The sequence below is a fragment of the Aptenodytes patagonicus genome, chromosome 9, assembly GCF_965638725.1.
Source record: "Aptenodytes patagonicus chromosome 9, bAptPat1.pri.cur, whole genome shotgun sequence".
NCBI lineage: Eukaryota > Metazoa > Chordata > Aves > Sphenisciformes > Spheniscidae > Aptenodytes > Aptenodytes patagonicus.
The window spans coordinates 11,756,258-11,778,908 of record NC_134957.1 but is presented as its reverse complement, the minus strand read 5'-3'; the positions used below and the strand labels follow the sequence as shown (position 1 = coordinate 11,778,908).

Sequence of the window (22,651 nt, the reverse complement as noted above, 5' to 3'; positions counted from 1 at the left end):
GTTTACCAAAGTTTTCCCATTGTTTTGCACTTTGTATCTTAGATTATGTCCAGGTTGAGTTACCTGTGATTTTTTTTTTTTATACTATTGGCAGCTAGTGATTTTTCTGTCCACGTGCGAAGTATTTTGAAACTGGCTGAACTGCCTTTATCCTGCTCTTGCTCAGGTTATGAATCTACAGAGTTCTGAGGTCTATAAAAGGATCACAGCCTTCTATGTCAGTAGTGGCTTCAATACCAAAACTGTGGCTGGCAAGACACTACAACTAACTTTTACAATGCTTGGTCCTAAACCATCCCAGTATAACTTTTGCTACTGATTAGGATACTGCATATTTGATAGAAGTAAAAGATTTTATGCTACAAATTCAGTGAACTAATACCAAAAAAAGTCAGTCACCCCAAGAATCCACCAAGGCCCAAAGAGGAATCCCAAAACCTGAGCTGAAAGTATGTCTTTATACATTGTCAGGGCTAGAAGATAACACTTTTAAACTGCTTTCTCTAGCATGGGACATATCTAATCCTCCTAACTGCTATTGTTGTAGGGACACCTACCATGGAATTCCTTGTGTTTCTGACAGGCCTCATGCTGTGGGGTTCGAATCTCCCATGCATCATTGTCCAACTCTGCATTTGTTTCCACCCCTTCCTGCTCCTCTTCCTCGTTCTCATCCTCACTTTCTTCACACAAATTATTGCCCAGCTGACGGCTCCAATATGTCTTTCGTAGCCAGTCCAGGACAACATCACAACCTAAGGGAGAACAGAAAACATTCTCTTCTCAGTGAGGTTTTCTTTGTTATCGAAAAAAATAATATAGGTGGCAGATTGCTAACTTGCATTGTGAGAAAAAATGCTGTTAACAAGTTACAAACCCTGAAATCACATGCAAGTCCATTAATGAAAAGGTGAACGAGTTTTAAAAACATACAACAAAAAACCACAACAAAAAACCCCCCACAACCCAGCATCACAGGCCTGGTAACCCACCCACTGTCTTTTTGGCAATAAAAAAGATTGGACACTGCTATAGCACTGCACCTCACTCAAGCTAGGCCAAATTTAAGCAGAAACTAAGTCCCAGCAGTGGTGTTCTGATGAGAAGATGAGTCAATTCTTTAGTATCACCATGATCAACATAGTGTCTATAACAATAACATTCATTTTTTATGCAGAGACTACACTACGCATACATTGGATAGAATAGAATAGAAAGAAAACCCCTTTTCTCCCATCACTATTCCACTATCCAACTCAATCTAAGGACCCAGCTGAAGGTTATTTAACTGGCTCCTCAGTGCTTAACCCAAAATTCCCAGGAATCCCTTCAAATGCCATGAGCTGGTCATTCATCCAGGCTTGCAGTACCTACTGCATTTCTCCCTAAATGGGATTTTTTTTAAGAGTCTCAGGTACCTCTAATGATCAGGAAAAGCACTTACCTCTTTCCCCGAGATGAACTTCCTGTGCTGTAAAGAAGCAAGAGGGCTGAACTATTGTTCCCAGTGCTTTTTTCCAAGGGAAGGAGAAAGTCTCTGAACACCTGCCCTGTGATGCACCACAGCTTGGAGCCACCGGACGCAGTTCAGCTAGCTACCCACACATGGCAGCAGCAAACCCTCCTGGTGTCTCACACCACAACTCTCCCTGCCAGGACGAGTCCGCTGCCTGCCCTGCAGCGTCCCAAAATGGAGGGAGGGGTGCTCCCCTCAGGGCCTGCAGCACTGGCATTGCCACCCTGAGCGCACCTCAGGCTGGGCCCTCCCAATGCCGCCCGCTGGCAGCACTCACCCTTGCGGCACAGAGCCAGCCGCGGCAGCTTCCCGTGAGTCAGCTCATGACGGAGATCCACAACCCAGATGGGGATATCCACCTGGAAGAACAGCCACAGGCATTACCCCACAGTTCCCACTGCATCATGCCACAACTGTATGGCAGCCCTGCAAGGCTGCAGAGAACCTCTGCCTGGGTGGGAACAGCCTCTTCCGGGCCACTCCTGCACCGCAGTTTCCCAGCTTCCCACTTCAAGGGTGGGCTGAGATCCCCTCCTCTCTGATCCCACTCCTCCTGTGCCCTAGGATCCATACAAACTTGGGATTTTACAGTTTAAGTTCTTCAACATTACTTGCAACAACATATGTCTTTTTAGACAGAGGTGCTATGTGTCATTTAATGAGATACTGAGAAGCAGTTAAACTATATTTAAACTGATGAAACATTCTGGATGACAGTTTGTATATCAAAGATACAAATCATAGCATATGTAATACTCAAACCATACACACTCTTAAGTTGCACGCAATTTTTTGCAACTTTCCTAAGGACAACTAACTTTATGCAAGACCTCTATTTTTAAGCTTGACCAGTTTTAACAGGTGAGAAGCAGCACCTTTCTTAAAAACCCAGGGGAAAAAAAAAAAAAAAAAAAAAATCAATTCCTCATTCTCACATAGGGGCCCCAGACAAGGCTGCATATATAGGAGAGTCTCAAATACTGTCTGTTCTTCACTTTCAAAACTTGCTGTTCAGACCCAGATAAGATGCTCAGTGCAGCTGGCAATAAAAGGACTCAAGTTGGTCCTGCTACTACAATTACACCTTGAACCTTCCCCTCCTCCACACAGAAGTGGACAAGCTCACCTCAAGCGAGGGACGTAAGATGAAAATGCCTGCAAATGCGATTAAGTGCTTTTTATGTATAACCTTGCTTGTCAAAGACTAGAAATTATAAACCATAGATTTAGCTCTTTTTCCATATATCAGTAGCTAAGAAACAAAAGTGTGTGGTGTATATGTCAAGTGGGACTATTTACATGTAAATCAAGACTTTTGATCACACGATTGAAACAAAATGTTTTAATGATCATCAGCCTTTGTTACTCCTCATCTGACTTTAAAGAACAAAGTTTCAGATCTAGTTACATCAAGCCTCTTTAAAACTTTGCAGTTAGAAAGAACTGGCATCTATATCCATTATTTTGGTTACAAAAGAATGACTCCCCCCAACTCCCTCCACGCAGTGCTGTTAATAGACAATGCATACGCTCTCTGTATATACATAAGTTATCGAGTAACTCTTATTAAATATTTACCTCTCTGGCTAATTGTCTCAGAGGAATGCTGACCATTTTCTGTTTCCTTTCTGTGATCAAGTTGACAAACCTGCATGCAGGTTACAGAAAAGATAAATGACTATCAAGAGCTGCAGAGAAACTTGCAACCCCAGAGACAAATCCCCCACGTGCTGTACAACACTGTGGTCCCAGAGATGCAAAGTGAAATTAAGACAGCTGAATAATGCTATCTGTCCAGGTCTCTCTCACAGCACACAGGCCTTCAGAGCCCCCTACCTTACAAGAGCCAGCCCATAAGAGAGGATGAGCTCATGCGACTTCAATCTGCCAGATGAATCCAGGACCTTGCAACGAATCAGTTCCGCGGTGCAATCCACTGCGAGAGGCATTTTGGGACCATACCTAGAGATAAAGGAAAAACAGGTGAGCAGTCTCACAAGAATACACCCCCTCTGCAAAAAGCGTGGCTTTCCGGCTACATTTTGTGCTCTGGGGTACACAACAGCCTGAGAAACAGTATGCAGAAAGACAGCAACAAAGGCTCTTTCCAGAAGGCTTTTATTTGGAAGAGAGTGATTACATGGCTACTCCTAAGCATATGTTAAATGAGTACTTACTGATATGCTAAGCACAGACACAATACAAGATGCCATGCCTAGACTGGTCTTGTGTATGGATGCAGCAGGGGCCACACAAACAGAATAAGGTGATTTGGGGGCCTTGGATATGCTCACTGCAGCAATCTGCCTTGAGAAACCAGTTTGTGAAGCTGCGGCCATGCAGGGCTTCTGCCTCCCCTGGTGCCCACGGCGTCAGCCTACTCCTCGCATGAGCTACATGCCCGGAGCCTACTGCATGAAGAAGGCGCCCTGCAAGACGGAGCCGCCTGCCCAGCAGCACCGGCGATTCGCACACACAACCCGGCCGCGGGGCAGCACCGGGGAGCTGTGGCCGGGTCCCGGGCGCCCTGCGGGCCCAAGACAGAGAGCGTCGGGAGCAGCCTGGGGCGGAGAGCCGGCAAGGCCGCTTCAGGGACAAAGGAGGCAGCCTATAAGTCAGCGCCGGCCCCGCAGTGCCGCAGCGCGCTCCTGCCCGCGGTGTGCGGCCCGTACCGACTCTTCCAGGCCGAGACCCGGTCCAGCGCTTCCTGCTGCAGCCGGCTGTCGCCGCAGTACAGCCCCACCATCACCTGGTCCCACTCCGCCCTGCCCCTCCATGCCACCACAGTCCGCAGCGGCTTGAGCCGCTTGCGGGCCGGGGACAAACACCGCCGCCCGCGGCGCCACGCCAGCTCCGCGCGGCCCGCCATGCCGCTGCCCGCCACGCTGCCGCCGCTCTCTACGCCCCACCCACCCGCGTCGAGCCTGCGCCGAGCCGGCGCCGAGCCTGCGCCGAGCTTCCGCTCCCCGCCCTGAGGCGGGGCGTACGAGGGCTGCTTCCGGGGCGGGTGGTGGCGGCTGCCTAGGGGCTGCAGGGCTGGCCGTGGGGCGTTGTGAGCCTGCGGGGTTTCTCGGACCGCGTGGGAACGTCCGGTTTGCCCGAAGGCTGTAGGACTCGTCTCCCAAGTGTAGGGGGGTCTCCTCCAGTGATTCGCTGCAGGGTGGTCCACGGCCAGAAGGGGCTTGGGTGTTTTGAGGCCGGTGCAGAATAGCCGTGTTCTCCCCTTACGTAGCTGGGGGGAGCTGGAGGATGATGAGATACGTTTGGGGTCAGGGTGAAGAGAGCGGTGTGAGGAAGGGTGGCCAGAGGACTTCAGGACAGGATGCTGGACTTGGTGGGATGTGGAACACAGTCCCCACGGCAAGAAGTGAAGGCAGTTGGATAATGTAGGGCTTCATGCTGTAGCTGCATGACCTTACTGAACTCAGCGCTGTTGGGAAGGCAGGGCCCATCATGGGCCTAAAGGGAGAGGGAGGAGGCAGCTCTCCTGACTAAAGTAGCGCATATCATACAGATGCTTTCAGTGCCCCTGGCCTTCCAGCCTTGGCTGTATGTATCTGCACTTGCAGAGGACTTAACTGCTCTTCTTTCCAGTTGCAACATTTTATAGGTTTTTGCAGTAGGCTGAACCAATAAATGATCCAGGCTATAAATCACCTTATTTTTGGAGGCTTTTTTTTTTAAACCTCTCTTTTCACTGGTCTGTTTGCGTAATCCCAGGAATACACTTGTGTTAGAGGTCAGAGAGGAGGTAGAACTGAAATATGGGGTGGGAAGAAAGCACTGGAGGTAGAAGTCCACAGAAGCTACTTACACTGGTTTTGCTAGTAGAAAAGCTAAGCCTGTAGGTTCTGGTGCTATCTCCAGCACCTAAAGAGTAGCTTGGTCTTTCCCCAAGGCTGTCAGGACTTTAGGATAGCTTAAGCTTTTTTGTTCAATATTCCAAAGCAAGATTTTGTTTGCAAAACTGTTAATCATCCTCACCAGCTTTTTATGAACATTATCTGAAGAAATGCTTATACTGGAAAGCTAAAACTCCTCTTATATTCTAGCACAAATGCAGTTAACGAAGCCCCCTCCTAATTTAGACTAACATGGGTATGTCTGAGTGCATAGTTGAGACCATGTGCATCTGAATATGAGTGAATGGGAAAAAATGATAGAACTTCTGCCCTGTACAAAATATTTATTTTGTTAAATACCAAAGATTATAGGAAAGAAATGCTGAATGAGTTCTGTTAAAATACCATCTTTGAAAAATGCCTCAGTTCATTACAGCTTCAATCTCCTCCCCCCTGCTTCCCGCCAAAAAAAGTCTGCCTTGTTCTTTGGTGTTAATAAATGTAAGCCAAATTGAAACGAGTTTCATTACTCAAAAGAAGTGTAAGGTTGAGGGAACGGATTTGACATTCTTTGCCAAACTCCCGCAGTGCCTCATACTGTGAAAGTGAATTCTCAGAAGATATGAGGCAGGGAGAAAACTTGGAATAAGGCCCTGTTCTCTGGAAATGGAGTTGCACTTTTCATCTGCTTAAAAAAATGTTCTGAAAGGACAAGCTGTTTACTGCAATCAAAGGGTCTTATTCAGAGCATAGGAACACTATGTGTCATTTTGCTTGCCAGATTATTTCTGGGTTTCAGAAATCAACTGCAGTGCAAAGGTTGTAAATGCAAATGTAGATGTAAAAAGCGGCAAATGCTGCAGTGCTGTGGAACAGATAGGATGCATCAAACTTGATCAGATCACCTGCTTCCAGAACCTCAGAGACATACCAGAAATTAAATTTAAAGGAGTATTTTTCATTCTTATTCTCTGTGGAGAAGGAGAAAGATGTGAAGAGTTTGGTGTCTGTTATAGAGATGGAAGGGAGCAAGGACTGAACCAGCATAGATTTCACATGTTTCGTGTGCTTTCAGAGTCTGGATCTATGGGAAATTATGCTTGTGCTGTTGCTCTGCTTGTGATGTCTGGGTACAAGGTTGCTCAGTACAGAATTGGGAGGTAATGGGCAAAGATTGCTTGTTGCCCAGAATGTCCCACACAAGATTGGCAGCAATTTGCCATTCTAGTTTCTGCAGCCTTGCTGTGGTGTTGGCTGAGAGAAGAGGCCAGGATTGTCTGTGATGTCCCTGTAGTACTTTGGGAATCTGGATGGTTAGGGTGAGTGAGGTTACTTGCACGTGCAAGTGAAGTGCCAATGAAGAGCGAAGAACCAGACTGCTATCTAGGTAAAAAGCCTAAATGGAAGACCTTTTTTTTAAAAGAAAAGAGATTTCAGTGTGTCAGGGTAATGTAGGTAGTTGATTAAAATGAAAAATCCAGCAGGTGAAATGTGATACTTCCTCTAAAGAGACATGAGTCTGCTTTTCATTTGTATGACTGAAAAGGAAGCCCCCAGAGCATTCCTGAATAGTCTTGCTCGTGCTGGGAATAAGGAAATTCCTTTTCCTACTTCCTTGCCAGACAGTTTGAAGTAAGCTGAGGTGATACCTAGAAACGGCCTTGGAATGTCAGCTGAAAGGAAATTTCATAAGCAGCATGCCTTTCTTGACTGGGATTAACAGCTATGTGCCAACTTTCTTCCTGGAGTAATCAATGACAAAAAAATGCATTTAAAATCAGTGGGTGCAAAAGATTAAGCTTTGGGTCATCTAGAAATGAAGAAAAAGCCCTTTAAACCAAAAAAGGAGAGAGTGTGACAAGAAGATGGGAGGTCAGGTGTTTTTGTTTGTTTGTTTGTTTGCTCCTGTTGTTTTCTATATTATTTTTTAACTCAAACTTGAATAAGGTGCAGCCAAGAAAGAACCATGCTCTGTCGGCCTTTCTGTGGCTTGCTAGTTTAATCTCTAATTGGTCCTAAGACCTTTGAACTCCATGTATTTCCCAAACACCATGGCCCTTTGAGATTGTTAGTAGAGCAGTGGGTGGCAGAGTAGTCAGAGCATATCTGGCCTGGCAGTTGTTCCCTTCTTGTTTGAGTATTATTCCCTGGAGTGGGGAGAGCGACTGCTGATAGGGCAGAGAACAAGGGAGGGGGGCCTCTGCATCTTTTCAGTGCTATTGGCTGGTTTTGTTTTCTGGCATCTATGAGACTTGAGCTTTGGAGACTAGCCATCGAACATCCTGTTTTCACTGAATTTGTCTCTGTTCTTCCCAGTCTCTTCTCCTTTCTTCTGGTTGCAGAGTTGCTGCAATAGCACCAAGGTAAGAATATGAAATGGCACTTCTTGGCTCATTTCTCACATGGGGATTGTTATGATTGAGCAAGAGGTATCTGGCATTCTAAGCAGATAAAGGCAAGTTTAGCTGGGGTCTCAAAAATCACTGTGCTCTTTAGAGAGCTAGGCAACAGAGGCCAATAATGTATCTCCAGATTTTCTGAGTGCTGAATTACTCTAACCTGCTTAGAATCACGCTGTGTGGATTCCTGTGCGGCAAGTACTAAGCAATGCCCGCACACTTTTAGTCCTTGTGCTCAATCCTGCTCTCCTTGAAGTTAGTGAAAGTTTTATGGTGAAGCTGCATCAAGCCTCACATATGCTGGGATTGTCAAGGTCAGCAGATGGGCAGTAATTCTCTTGTGCCATGAGTGTGTGACCAAGCTGCAGCTTCCAGCCTTTTCTGATAAAGCTGAATGAGGTGCTGTATGTAGTTCTTTACTTCTGGGAGTCTCCCCTGGTGCAGGGCATGTTTCCCTGCTGATCCTGAATGGAAAGGTTTGTTGCAGAAGTGACCTGTGACTCCCATGCTCAGCACTTTCTGCAAAAAAGGGAGGAGGGGCAACTGGAATTTCTGTGTGCATGGTCTCAGCACACTGAGCAGCCATCTTTGGGTAAGAAAGTCCAAGCAGGAAAGACAACAGGCTTGCTCTGTTACAAGAAGAGAAGGGCCAGAACTAGAAATGCAGGGCGTAAGAGGAGGTTGGATGGAAATGTGTAGGAACACACAGGAGGAGAGGAAATGGAGGGGTACAGACAGTCGGAAGTGGATACGTGTGGGTGAAAGACAGCCCTAGTCACTTTCTCAAGAACATCCTGACCCTATTCTGCACCTCTCCTACGTGCTCCTGAGGCTACAGAGTTCCTTGGTTTCCCTCCCCTCTTAGAATAATGTTCATAAAGCAGGGCTTGAGTTTCTCCCAGGTATTTTGGATTTTGAAGAGCAAAACAGGGGATGTATTACAGGAAATAAGCAACTGAACATGCTTTCCAATGCCAGAGACCTTGGCAGCAGGTTCTGGTGCTATTCTAAGATGTCAGCCAGCCCTGAAGGAGGAGGCAGTATGTTGTTCTGCATTTCTGTCTAGTCCAGGAATCCTGCATATAGATTCCAGGTAAGGAGCAGCTTCCTGCAGAGGGAAAGGTGATTTGGCTCAGTGGGACTCTGTACAGAGAAGACTCAAGGAAAAAGCATAACTCAGACAACCTAAATGTTCCCACCGGGCAGCAGGGTCTCTTGTTAAACTTGTTATGCCAGGCTCAACACAGGAGATTATGTTTAAAGACTTGTTTGAAGAATAAGCTGTTGATGACTGTTTTACCTCTTTAGCACATGGAGGTCTCTGCAAGAAACTGCTTGTGGAGAAAGAAATTGGAGGTGGAGATAGAAGAACTAGATGAGGGGAGAGAGAGTGGAAGGAATGTCTTGGGAATGAGAACTTTACCTCAAATGAGTTTGTTGCAATGATTATCTACAGTGTATGAACAAATATGGTGAAACAGACTCTGGACTGTGTGCTCTGTCCCCATGGGGAGAAGCTGAGAGAGCGAGCAATGCAAACCAGATGTTTGTCATTTTGTTTGATGCATCTCCTGAAAAGTGCTCAGACAATATGGCCATGGAGCAAAGTCTAGAAACAGGCACTGAACATGATGGGGAATGGCAAAAGTGCCTTCCTCCCTATAGGAGACACAGGTTTCAGGTACAAAATGTGCTTTAAAAGCACTGGAATGAGGTACCCTGGAAAACCTTCTTGCTCCAAAACTTTCTTTACTTTACTTCTTTTAATTTGTGTTCTTCTCTTTTTGACTGAGGATAAACAAGAGCCTATGAGGACTTGCACCTCCCTCCTCCCTCACAGATGGAAGGCTCCAAGGAAAAAATCATCCTGAATATTGGGGGAGTCAGATATGAGACATACAGCAGCACCCTCCGGACCTTCCCAGGGACCAAGCTGTGCAGCCTAACAGAGCCCAATGCCCCAAGCATCTACGACTATGATCCCACCACCAAAGAGTTCTTTTTTGATAGGAATGCTGAGATCTTCAGCTACGTGTTGAACTATTATAGGACCAAACATTTCCACTGCCCCATTGATACCTGTAGGTCAGTCTTAGAAGAAGAGCTGGCTTTCTGGGAAGTAAATGAGACACAGCTAGCATCCTGCTGCTGGCTGAAACTGAATAACAAAGAGGTGCAGCCAGAGGAGTTTAACATTTGGGATGAACATGAACAGACTGATGACCAGTGCCTCATAGTCCAGACAGAAAGAAGGGATTTCAGCTGGCGAACCAGGTGGCAGCCAAAGATTTGGTCTATATTTGAAAAACCCTTTTCCTCTTTCAGTGCTAAGGTAATACTATATGTGGAGAGATGGATACAGCCTGTGTCCTTTGGGATTACTGGAATGGGTCCATGAAAAATGCTAATGGGTTCATAGCTTTGATAAGTATGCTTTGAGTCCCAGACTGAAAAAGAAAACAAAATTCTCTCTTCTCATTAACAGACACCTCCTTCTTCTCTCCTCTTCTTGTCCCTGTTCTCTGTACAAAATGCATGCCCCATGCCTCTTTAAAATGTCAGGCATGCAGAACAACAACCGCAAGTCAGAGACTGCAAAGGATGTTTTCTGTGCTGCTGGTATTTCTGGAGCCAACATTTAGTGCTGAAGAGGCCCTCAGTGTGAGTCTGTCCGCATTACTCCAGCTGTCAGACATTTCCCCTTCCTTACAAACTCTGATGTAGGAGTTCAGGTGTTTTTTTCTTTGACTACAGTCTTCTCTTATTTTTCAAATCTGGAAGGAGAAGATGCACTCCATGTGAGCAAAACAATGGTGATTTGAGAAAGATTAGTCTAGGACTGTACTGTGCCTGTGGAGGGGATCCTGGGGTTGTGGTGGGGCAGTGAGGTTATGCGATACTTGTTTGTTGGACTAATTGCATGTGTGCCCTTTCTTCCCACTGCAGTGCTTGGCTTTTGCTTCTCTGCTGTTCATCGTTGGAATTGTCATCATATTCTGTGAGGAGACCAAGGCACAATTTGAGTTCTTTACTGCTAACTTCACCTCTGTTGGCTATTCTGAGGTCTCCCATGACGACCATGAACCCTATTACCACCAGGCTGCCTACTTGCTTCATCTGGAGCTTTTCTGTGTCCTCTGGTTTACTTTTGAGTTCTCTGTGCGATTTTGTTTCTGCCCAGACAAGAAGTTGTTCTTCCAAAATCCCCTGAATGTGGCTGACTTCCTTTCTCTCTTCCCAGTTTATATTGAATTCTTTGTGGCTGGGCAGATTCAGAGAATGCCAAGCCTGGGGCTTTGGTTGGGCTTTGTTCGCATTGTCTATCTCCTCAAACTCCTGAAGATATCCAAGCTGATAGAAACGCCACTGATTCTCAGGGTTTTGTGCTACACCCTCAAGTCTATCCTTAGAGAGATTTGCATCCTGCTCATGATTTTGGCCTTTGAGACCCTCTTCTTTGGCGCTCTCTTTTTCTATGGCGAGTTGCTGGGTAGCCATCCCTCCTACACAGGGGAGCTGCACTTCACTGACATTCTTGTTTGCTTCTGGTGGGCTTTGATCACACTCACTACGGTGGGCTACGGAGATATTATCCCTCTCACCACAGTTGGCCAAGTGACGGCAGCCTTAGCTGCGGTATTCGGCATGTTAACTATTATCATCCCAATACCCATTTTCCTGGTGAAATTTAAAAGCTATTATGACATTGCTATCTTCAAACAGAAGCTGAAAAGGAGCAAGAAACATTAACACTTCAGAACCTCTGTTCCCCTTTGCCTTTAGCAATAACCCTTCAGCGTGTTTTATTCCCTTTGGTGGGAAGGGAGTGCAAGTAGTTCTTACTGCATTTACTTGTTGCCTTAGCATATTTCAAACCATTGGTGAGGCCTCAGGTTGCAGTACTTGATACACAACTGATCAGACCTGTTGAATCCCATGGGTCTTTCCCATATTGTACTTCATCCCATGCTCTTTTACATGCCAGAGTTTCTCTCATCTAGCTGTTTGGAGACAGGCTGTGATGCTGCATTATAGGCTGAATGTACACCACATAGCCCAGTTCCATGACCAGGTGCCACAGCATATTCCTTCAGCTGGCATACAACCCATGGTGCTAGCTATGCCCTCCATCGCCTGACAGACCATAATCTCATTTTGCATGCTGGGAAGGAAGATTTGTGCACAGTCCTGCTCTGACAGCGAGGAGGAAGCATGGTTTTGTTTTGGTTTTTTTTTAACGATGTTCTGTTTACTCATTTTACCTGAACAAGCCAGTACCTCTGATTTGCCTCTGCTCACACACTGATGTAAAGAAGGCAGCAGGCTGAACTGAATATCTGTGGTCCTGAGAGCGACCACTGTTTGATAACCTGTTTTCTGGGCTCACAGGAATTGCTGTGGCATTCGGGTAGTGGCAAGGCAGCCCTCTGACAGCAAATCCTTTTTGGCTCTGCTGAAGTCAATGGCAACCTTTCCTTGACCTCAGTGAGATCAAACTTTCATTGGACACTTCCAGTGGATCAACACATTTCAACAGTTCTTGATTTTCATGTAACAAAGTCACTTAGCTATTAGCCAAAATACCTATATGGTTTTTGCTGTTCAAAAGGAAGAACATAATCTACAGTACTCAATATAATTTTGATGCCATTTACTTTCTTAAGGCATAGATATAAATTAGGAATATTTATCTTTTAACTGGATAGTCTTAATTGTTACCTATGTTTAATTTTGAAATAACAAATATTGTTGAGATATGAAAAAAAATCCACACCCATTGTTTTTATAGCAGGATGATATGCTAAGATTATTTTGTTTAGTAAGTAAAAATGTCTGTATACAATAACATTTATGTATTTAAATTTCATTAAGGCTGTATTTTAATTGCCATTTTGATTAAGTTTTGTCTGTCACTATGATTTTTCTGTTCAGGATGGCATTTTAAGGCTGCTTTATTTTTATTGAAACATCAGGTAACTTCCCTCTATTCCAATGCAATTACAATGAATTAGTTTTTGTCTAAGGAGAAAGAAAAAGCACTGCAAACATTTCAGGCACAAAGTGCATGAGAAATTTGAGACACCCTGGCAGTGGAAGGAAGGTCTAGGTGTTCTCCTGCACCCACCTTTGCTATTCATAGAGTGGAGGGGGTGAGCAGGGTAAAGCCATGCATGCTGGTGCATAGGAATTTTTCTTAATTAGATTGAAGTGGTGCTATGTTTTCTGTGGACATATATAGTCTTCTTGGAAATTCATATTAATTGCAACAGTTTAACAGAGATTTACCAGGCCTGTTCTCGAGTTTTCCCCAGTCTGGGAAAGGGTCCACGATATAATCATAGGCCATGACCCCATTTTAAAAATCCAGGTCAAATCCACTGGAACAGTTATATCTTACTGGCTGCGAAGTTAGGAGGTGGTTCAGAATGTTGCAGTGCTTATTTCTCTGTTTAGCCAGCTCCACTGGTGTACATCCATTTTTCAGCAGATGCTTCACAGGAGACAGATTTTCTGCAATTGAGGAGAGCAGCCTTCACTGCTGCCCCCAGAAGAGGGAGTTCTCTAAATACACATGGCAGTCCCATTTCTGCACAAGAAGCACAATGTGAACATCAGAACAGGGTATTACACTGCTCTCTGTAACATGACTCCATTTAGATCCAAATGTATGTTCCTGTCACATCAGTTAGTGTCCACTCCTGTTTGTCATAAAAACAGCAGTTACGGCAGCAACATTAAGTCACTGTCGATGTGATAGAGGAACTGTAGTTCCTCTGGATCAAAGGATCTAACCCTGCTGAGAACTCAGCACTGGGTTTATCAGAGGAAGAATATGTGCTCTAAACTCAAAAAACCTGCATGGAGTTGGTGGCAAGCAGAATTAGTTAGATCAATAGTTGTTGTTCTGTTAAAGAGCAGTATATGGAAAATCATCATCTATGAAGCGTTGCCATGCTTTAGTTGGATTTCAATGCCTTGCTCATGATCTTCGTAATGTAGATGTTATGGTATCCTTGGAGAAAGAGTCTCATTTTCTGAGAGTGCTATATCTATAAGGAAAATAATGACTTAAAAAATACACTTAACTTAGAGAACAGTGCGATGAATGATATAATTCACTCCAGAGAATAATCATCTAGCTGAGTTTCAAGGTGTCAAAGACAGAAATTATTATCTTGGCTACATGCTGGAGTTGCCTCTTTTGAGGTTTGCCCAGTCACCAGAAGATACTGTGGAAATACAGCTTTCTGTATGTTAATAATATATAAATCATAAAACTATCTCCATGCTAGGGTTAGGGATTTGAAGGTTTGGAGAACAGATATCTCAGAGCTGAAAATAAGATCAGTGGTTTTCAAAAAACGATTTAAGTTATAGCTGTCATTTGTGAAAACACCAGAAGGCAACTGTGTTGAAATGGAAGGGCATAGATCACAGACTGTCCTGCAGGAGACTCTAAAGTACTTGCGACTTCCCTAATCCTTAGGGTGTGTTTCACATATACCTCAAAGCAAAGAGAAGTTGCTCCAAGATAGAGGTGTTGCCAAGATAGGTGGTCGTTTTATTTGCCCAGCCCATTGCCACAAGGTCATCTGGATCACTTGAATGCAAACAGAAAGTTCTTACAGTACTGTTTTCAAAGTTTAATACCTCCTGTTGTCTGCCTTCACCCCAAACTAGATATGTGTCCAGGCTGTGGCATTCATAAGCATATGTATGGATGCAGGACTAATTCAGCTCCAGCAGTGAGGAGTGGTTGTACTCCTCTGGTTTCACTGACATCTATGTGTGAAACTCCCCTGGTAGTCAATACTAGGGCATCTGCTCTTGAATCCAGGCTCCTTTGGGCCTTCAGGCATCCTCAGTCTGGGCCTCTGAGGATATCTGAGTCTATGTGGTCAGTAAAGCATGGGTCTAGCTTGCTCTCAAGACCATCTTGGGGATTTGTGCCTGAAAAGTCACCTCAGCCCATGTCCTAGAGTAGAATACACAGGGACAGCCTGAGCAGTCACAGCATCCTGGCCAAGCTCTTCTGCTTGTGTAGCACTGGCAGATGGGACACACTTTTGCCAGGTTGCTAATTGCTAATACCACAGCTAAGCACATTGCAGACAATTTGATCGCATGCTATGTAGCCCTGTCTGGGACTGGTCAATGACATGTTATTGAGGTGGGTTAACCCTGGCCAGCATCCAGATGCCTATGCAGCTGCTTTCTCACTCCCCTCCTCAACAGGATGGGGAGAGAAAATAAGATGGAAAAGCTTGTCGGTCGAGATAAGACAGGGAGATCGCTTACCAATTACTGTCACAGGCAAAACAGACTCGACTTGGGGAAAATTAAATTACTGCCAATTAAAATAGATTCGGATAGTGAGAAACAAAACCAAAAATTAATGGTTCCCCTCCCCATTTTTTCTGGACTCAACTTTACTCTTTCACTCCTGACTCTTCTACCTCCTCCCACCACCAGCTTGGCTGACAGGCTCAGCTGTGCCCTGCGGTGGGTCCACTGTAACCAGCTGGAACTGCCTGTGTCTGGCACAGGGCAGCCCCTGGCCTCATCTCACAGAGGACCCCCTGCAGCCCCTCGCTACTGGCACCTCACCAACTGTACCCAGTGTAGTTGTGTCACTGAGTATGTGCACCCCCGTCCCGAGACCACTGAGCTACGCAGTGCAGACACTCTCTGAGCCTTACTGTGCTGGAGCAGCTGGGTGAAAACAGGGGGAAGAGGTCATGCTCCCAGGTGAAGGTAAGCACAAGGATGAAACAATCCTTAACGCACAAGCTCATCTGCCACCAGCTCAGTGCAGCAAACAGCCTTTGGTGATGAGTCCTGGAGCTAGAAATCATGGAGGAAATACTTTCCCAGCACAGGCTGTTCATGTCAACCTGACTGCTGTGCTGTCACTTTTTTCATAGCTGGGCCATGGACAGACAACCCTTACAGAGGGCATGGCAGGCTCTTCCTGAAAAAAGGGGAGAGGATACGAGCTTTGACAGCAGACTGTGAAAAAGCCTGTAGCAGATTTCGGTATTGAGAAGGCCTGGATTCACAATAGAGAACAGGAGAAACTGGTGGCATTTTACATCAGTGCACTGCCCCCACCCAAACCTTCAACTTCCCAGTCACTAGAGCATTGGACATTACAAGGCGTTCTTTGCTACAGTATTAACTACCCAAATGGAATTCAGGTAAGAGTCTTTCATGTACAGTGAAAGCGGACTTTGTGAGGATTCCCATCCCACATAGGATCCCAACAGTTAGTAATATGCTTTTATTCTGAATCAGAATAAAAAGTCAAAAACTGGATACCTCTTAAGAATTAGATTGTCAGGATGCAGTGGGGACCAGCAGCTCCTGAAGCGTCAGGGAGCCAGGAGTGAAGCACAAAAACACAACCACCAGAGCAGGGTCCTTGTCAGCCAGGACCCAGCTACACAGTACCAAGTGAGGTGAGGTGAACAGGGCAGACCCAGAGATGGCAGCCAAATTCAACCAAGACTCCTCATCATGAGGCAAATTTGTGGTGATAAGAAGCGAATCTGCAGACCAGGGTCAGGATCACGTCCAGTGACTGTTACTAGGGTCACACGGTCCAGTGATCACCAGGTAGGTCCAGAGTGAAACAATCACTTTGAGAATACCAAATTGTCTCATTTTGATTCAGTAAAACCACTTGATTGCAATAAAGGCAAAACAAGAGAAAACATCTGTATGTGTTTAATGTGCAAACACAGTAACGTATTAATATAGATGTCCAAAATAAGAAAGATGTAATGAGGCATTTTTAGCTCATCAAAATCCTTCCATCTTTATTCATCAGAAAGTAAAAAAAACACTTTTCATAGAATCATAGAATATCTCAAGTTGGAAGGGACCCATAAGGATCATCGAGTCCAACTCCCTGCTCCTCGCAGGATTACCTAAAACTAAATCGTATGACAAAGAGCACTTTTGACTTCTTTCATGAAAATATCAGTAAAAACACATTCCTGCAAAACAGCTCAGGATTTTCCAGCAGGAAATTCCCTTGCGCATGCTGACCAGTGCTGCTAACTTGCACTGACCTCTGAATCAGCATGGAATAGATACAGCTCCCCCTCCTTTCATGTTCCCAGTGCTCCCCAGTGTGGAAGGATGAGGAGTTGCTTGTCACTGGGAAACACCAACACAGCTTCACACAGTGCAAAAGCGATGGGGAAAAGGGGCCTGTTCTTGGCAATACAGCTTTGCCAAAGCAGATGAGAGTCCTTTCCCCTCTCTAGACCATGCTTCTCTCCCTCTTGTGGAGCCCCTTAGATGCAGTTTTCCCAAGCAAGAGGAGTACTGCGAGGAGTTGTGCTTTAGTGAGTGATAAGGGAAAAGCATTACTGCCTGCTGGTGTTATCCACCATAAGAGCAGTTTGTAGGACAATTCCCTGATGACTCCGGCGCAGCCCAACAAAGGAACTTACTGAGGCTTATCCATGCTTATGACCTGCTCCTTTGGCCCTGCTGGGGAGCTGGTAACTGTAGCCTCTGATCAGCTTTCAATCTCTTTTGCATTGCTTGGATTGGAGTAGGGAGTCAGGTCTCAGGCCACAGGTGATCTAGGAGTAGATGAGAGCAATGGCATGGGGATGGATTGTATTAGACTCCCAGACATGATTTTTAGGTGGGTGGTTTCTTCAACCAGCCATGCCATGCACTTTGTGGTTAGAAGTCACTATCTTCCTACATTGCTACATTCACCCCCAATGCTTGTTTTCTTATCCTATTCCCAAACTCTTTCCTCTTAAAAATAAAGTATTTAACACAAATTGTCTTACAGTGGGTTAAGGACCAAGCTGTTTCTGATGCCCTGCATGATAAATAAATTCATGGTCATGAGGTCTCTGCTAGACCCCCACACCCTTTGGCACTTCCATGTGAGCTTGGTTTCCAAGCTAGGTTTCTAAAGTGTGTTTTGTGGCTGCTCCCCATCCCAGCCAAGCACTTTCAGGCTAGTGTTGTCCAGTCATCAAGAGCAGCAGAGAGAGGAAGAATAAAGCCTTCTGCAGCAAGACAAAATGAGCCATCCTGGTTATCAGTTTTTTTGCTCGAATGAGATTTTGAGGCAGTAACTGCACAAAGTGAGGTTCTTTGCTGTCGCTGCAAGTGGGAGCCTGACCAAGGTAGCCAAGTGTGCTGTGTCCCACACCCTTTTCTTGCATTGACTTGCAGACATTTTCATGCTCCATCTCCCTACCTCGTTTGCCACAGAGTGGCAGCAAATTAGCTGATGCAATTTGATCTTGTGTCTTTTGACACAGTCGCAGAGCTTGTGAGGTAAGCAGGATTCAAACTGAGGTAGAGGATGGCTCACAGTGGCCATTCATCACTGTTAGATAATATTAACTCCTACTTGCTTCCCAGCCGGTGACAGCCTGAAAGCAGTTAAAAGTTCAGTACTCCGGTCCCTCTCTTCTGAGTCTGTTTTCTTAATATTGTCTACACTCGATGGGCTGAATTTCCAGTGATTTTAGCCATGCTCCATAGCATCCCCAAATACTCCAAAGCACGTGCTTGCTGCTGTGCTTCTTGGGGTTGTGACAAATCTGTGCTTGCTGTGCTTTGAACATGGTGCAGTTATTGGACCCAACCTGCCCAAGGCTGGGATGAAGAAGCCATAAGCCCCTTGCAAGAAACCTCTTGGTCAAGTGTTTCATTATGGGAAGGGCCAAACCCCATCCACTGCTTCTCTATTCCTCTACAAAGGCTATTACAGAGGCAGATACTGTTCACAGAAGGGATAGGATGTCAGACTTACTGTACCCATGAAATGGATGAGAGGGTCCACTGACGCAGCTCAGGACATTTTCAGAGAAACAAGCCATGTTCTTGGCTACCCTGAATACTGCCAGCACCACAATTGGTGAAAGCCTGTTGTACCAGTGAGGGCAGTGACTCTCCTGGGCCCTCAGGGTATGGAAAATTTAGGGTCTGGTGCAGCACACTCCCACAATCATTCAGCCTGCATCTGCACAGGGCATCCGCACAGCTTGTCTGTGGGCAGAGTGACTCAGCAGCAAAGGGAAATTCTGTTGCGGATGGTGAAGTCAGAGCCTGGTGAAGCCCCAGGCTCTGACTCACAAAAAGCAAATGCATTTGACATATGCGGGAAGTGAATGAAAGTTCTCAAACCTGGATGTTTCTCAGGACTCAAGAACAAGCACCCTCCAGAGATACACTGACTCTCAGATGGTCATGCTATTAAACTTTTGCTCACTGAAGTGCAAGTAGTGCCCCTTCCAGATATTTCTGCCTTTCTGTGTTTCTGTGCAATTGTAGCACTGCTGTCCTGGACATGTTTAGATTTGATGTTGTTGTACTTGTCCAAAAAGGTTTTCCTTCAGATCCCACAAAGTTTGCAAAGAAGTGATGGAAAATCCTTGGTGACTGAATGATGGGAGACTCTGTGTGTGTGTGTGTGGGGGGCCTGTCCACTTGCTGTGGCCAGGCAGCTTATAGAATCATAGAATCATAGAATAGTTTGGGTTGGAAGGGACCTCTAAAGGTCATCTAGGCCAACCCCCCTGCTGTGGGCAGGGATATCTTCAGCTAGATTGGGTTGCTCAGAGCCCCGTCCAGCCTGACCTTGAATGTTTCCAGGGATGGGGCATCTACCACCTCTCTGGGCAACCTGTGCCAGTGCTTCAACCACCCTCAGTGTAAAAAATTTCTTCCTTATATCTAGTCTAAATCTACCCCCCTTTAGTTTAAAGCCATTCCCCCTTGTCCTGTCGCAACAGGCCCTGCTAAAAAGTTTGTCGCCATCTTTTTTACAAGCCCCCTTTAAGTACTGATAGGCTGCAATAAGGTCTCCCTGGAGCCTTCTCTTCTCTAGGCTGAACAACCCCAACTCTCTCAGCCTTTCTTCACAGGAGAGGTGTTCCACCCCCCCTGATCATTTTCGTGGCCCTCTTCTGGACCCACTCCAACAGGTCCATGTCTTTCTTATGCTGAGGGCTCCAGAGCTGGACGCAGTACTCCAGGTGGGGTCTCACCAGAGCAGAGTAGAGGGGCAGAATCCCCTCCCTCGACCTGCTGGCCACGCTGCTTTGGATGCAGCCCAGGATACGGTTGGCCTTCTGGGCTGCGAGCGCACATTGCTGGCTCATGTCCAGCTTTTCATCCACCAGTACCTCCAAGTCCTTCTCGGCAGGGCTGCTCTCAATCCCTTCATCCCCCAGCCTGTATTGATACCGGGGGTTGCCCCGACCCAGGTGCAGGACCTTGCACTTGGCCTTGTTGAACCTCACGAGGTTCACACGGGCCCACTTCTCGAGCTTGTCCAGGTCCCTCTGGATGGCATCCCGTCCCTCTGGCATGTCGACCACACCACTCAGCTTGGTGTCATCTGCAAACTTGATGAGGGTACACTCGATCCCACTATGTCATTGATGAATATATTAAACAGTACCAGTCCCAATACGGACCCCTGCGGGACACCACTCGTCACCAGTCTCCATCTGGACATTGAGCTGTTGACCACTACCCTCTGGATGCGACCATCTAACCAATTCCTCACCCACCGGACAGTCCACCCATCAAATCCATACCTCTCCAGTTTAGACTGTGTCAAAGGCCTTACAGAGGTCCAGATAGACGACATCTGTAGCCCTTCCCATGTCCATTGATGTAGTCACTCCATCATAGAAGGCCACTAGGTTAGTCAGGTAGGACTTGCCCTTGGTGAAGCCATGCTGGCTGTCTCGAATCACCTCCCTGTCCTCCATGTGCCTTAGCATAGCTTCCAGGAGGATCTGTTACATGATCTTCCCAGGCACAGATGTGAGACTGACTGGCCTGTAGTTCCCCGGGTCTTCTTTTTTTCCCTTTTTAAAAATGGGGTTTATGTTTCCCCTTTTCCAGTCAGTGGGAACTTCACCGGACTGCCATGACTTCTCAAATACGATGGATAGTGGCTTAGCAACTTCATCTGACAGTTCCTTCAGGACCCGTGGATGGATCTCATCAGGTCTCATGGACTTGTGCACCTTCAGGTGCATTAGATGGTCTCGAACCTGATGTTCTCCCACAGTGGGTGGCTCTTCATTCTCCCAGTCCCCGCCTTTGCCTTCTGTGGCTTGGGCGGTGAGCACTTGCCGGTGAAGACTGAGGCAAAAAAGTCACTGAGTACCTGTGCCTTCTCCGTATCCCGGGTAACCAGGTCTCCTGTTTCGTTCCGGAGAGGGCCCACATTTTCCCTTGTCTTCCTTTTATCCCCAACGTACCTATAGAAGCTTTTCTTGTTGTCCTTGATATCCCTGGCCAGATTTAATTCTATCAGGCCTTTAGCTTTCCTAACCTGATCCCTGTCTGCTCGGACAATTTCTCTGTATTCCTCCCAGGCTACCTGTCCTTGCTTCCACCCTCTGTAGGCTTCCTTTTTGTGTTTGAGTTTATACAGGAGCTCCTTGTTCATCCATGCAGGCCTCCTGGCATTTTTGCCTGACTTCCTCTTTGTTGGGATGCATTGCTCCTGAGCTTGGAGGAGGTGATCCTTGAATATCACCCAACTTTCTTGGGCCCCTCTTCCCTGCAGGGCTTTGTCCCATGGCACTCTACCAAGCAGATCCCTGAAGAGGCCGAAGTCTGCTCTCTTGAAGTCCAGGGTAGTGAGCTTGCTGTGTGCCCTCCTCGGTGCCCTAAGAATCTTGAACTCCACCATTTCATGGTCGCTGCAGCCCAGGCTGCCCTTGAGCTTCACATTCCCCTCCAGCCCCTCCTTGTTGGTGAGAACAAGGTCCGGCATAGCACCTCTCCTCGTTGGCTCCTCTACCGCTTGGAGAAGGAAGTTATCACCAACGCATTCCAGGAACCTCCCGGATTGCTTATGCCCTGCCGTGTTGTCCCTCCAACAGATATTGGGGTGGTTGAAGTCCCCCATGAGGACCAGGGCTTGTGAGTGTGAGGCTGCTCCTATCTGTCTATAGAGGGCCTCATCTGCTTGGTCTTCCTGGTCAGGTGGCCTGTAGCAGACCCCCACCGTAATGTCACCTGTCCCTGCCTTCCCTTTAATTCTGACCCATAAGCTCTCGGTCAGCTCCTCATCCACCCCCAGGCAGAACTCCATGCACTCCAGCTGGTCATTGACATAGAGGGTGACACCCCCTCCTCGTGTCCCCTGCCTGTTCTTCCTAAAGAGCCTGTATCCCTCCATCCCAACACTCCAATCATAGCAGCCATCCCACCATATCTCTGTGATGCCAATAAGGTCGTAGCCCTGCAGGCGTGCGCATTTCTCTAACTCCTCTTGTTTATTCCCCATGCTACGTGCGTTTGCATAGAGGCATTTAAGTTGGGCCCCTGATGAAGCTTACTGGCTGGAGTTCCTTTGTGCTGCTCTTCAGGTGCTCTCCTGCTGACTTGTGTTCCTTCTCCAGGCTCTGGGCATCTATTGCTGGCCCTGGCATCAAACTGGTAGGAATGGGATGGATTGAGGTTCCCCTCTCCCGGCATCTCTAGTTTAAAGCCCTCTTCACCAGCTTGGCAAGCCTATGGCCGAAGATGGTCTTCCCCTTCTCTGACAGATGGACCCCATCAGCCCCCCAGTAGACCAGGGTTCTCTCATTCTTAGTCCCATGGTCTAAGTAGCTGAACCCCTGGCTGTGGCACCAGTCCCGTAACCATTTATTGACTCGCCAGATTCAACTGGCTCTTTCAAACCCCTTCCCTTTGACCAGCAGGGTTGATGAAAAAACTGCCTGCGCTCCTGAGTCCCTTACTGGGGCTCCCGGGGCTCTGTAGTCCTTCTTCATAGTCCTCAGACTGTTCCTGGCTGTGTCACTGATGCCCACATGAAACAGCAGCAGCGGATAATAGTCAGTGGACTGTACGAGGCTTGGTAGCCTCTTGGTGACACC

General features: G+C 46.6%; 2 protein-coding genes across 5 annotated transcripts in view; one reads left to right on the top strand and one right to left on the bottom strand.

Annotated features, from left to right (window-relative positions):
- Positions 1-4,394, bottom strand: part of LAS1L (LAS1 like ribosome biogenesis factor) — a 39,284-nt gene extending 34,890 nt beyond the window's left edge. The window contains exons 1-5 of one of the 2 annotated variants that reach the window (XM_076347135.1): positions 4,189-4,394; positions 3,353-3,478; positions 3,095-3,164; positions 1,794-1,875; positions 558-755 (exon numbers count right to left, since the gene is read on the bottom strand). In XM_076347135.1, coding sequence (XP_076203250.1) covers positions 558-755; positions 1,794-1,875; positions 3,095-3,164; positions 3,353-3,478; positions 4,189-4,385 — 673 coding nt within the window. In that variant the 5' untranslated portion in view covers positions 4,386-4,394. The remainder of the gene's footprint in view (positions 1-557; positions 756-1,793; positions 1,876-3,094; positions 3,165-3,352; positions 3,479-4,188) is intronic. The other variant, XM_076347134.1, reaches the window with a different exon arrangement.
- A 3,234-nt stretch (positions 4,395-7,628) lies between these two features.
- Positions 7,629-12,647, top strand: LOC143164483 (voltage-gated potassium channel KCNC1-like). 3 transcript variants are annotated; one of them, XM_076347133.1, is made up of 4 exons: positions 7,629-7,721; positions 9,551-10,089; positions 10,320-10,418; positions 10,704-12,647. In XM_076347133.1, exons 2-4 carry the CDS (start codon positions 9,598-9,600, stop codon positions 11,505-11,507), a joined length of 1,395 nt encoding a protein of 464 aa, XP_076203248.1. In that variant the 5' UTR covers positions 7,629-7,721; positions 9,551-9,597; the 3' UTR covers positions 11,508-12,647. The 3 variants fall into 3 exon arrangements, 2 of the variants coding, with proteins under 2 accessions (XP_076203248.1, XP_076203246.1); XM_076347131.1 differs by lacking the exon at positions 10,320-10,418; XR_012996083.1 differs by lacking the exons at positions 9,551-10,089; positions 10,320-10,418 and having other exon boundaries at positions 10,704-10,754.
- The last annotated feature ends 10,004 nt before the right edge of the window (positions 12,648-22,651 follow it).

Coding starts and splice junctions, on each gene's coding strand:
- LOC143164483 (XM_076347133.1), top strand. CDS start 9,598: ATGGAAGGCTCCAAGGAAAAAATCATCCTGAATATTGGGGGAGTCAGA. Junction 10,090..10,319: donor TTTCCTCTTTCAGTGCTAAG/GTAATACTATAT, acceptor TTAAAATGTCAG/GCATGCAGAACAACAACCGC. Junction 10,419..10,703: donor GTGCTGAAGAGGCCCTCAGT/GTGAGTCTGTCC, acceptor TTCCCACTGCAG/TGCTTGGCTTTTGCTTCTCT.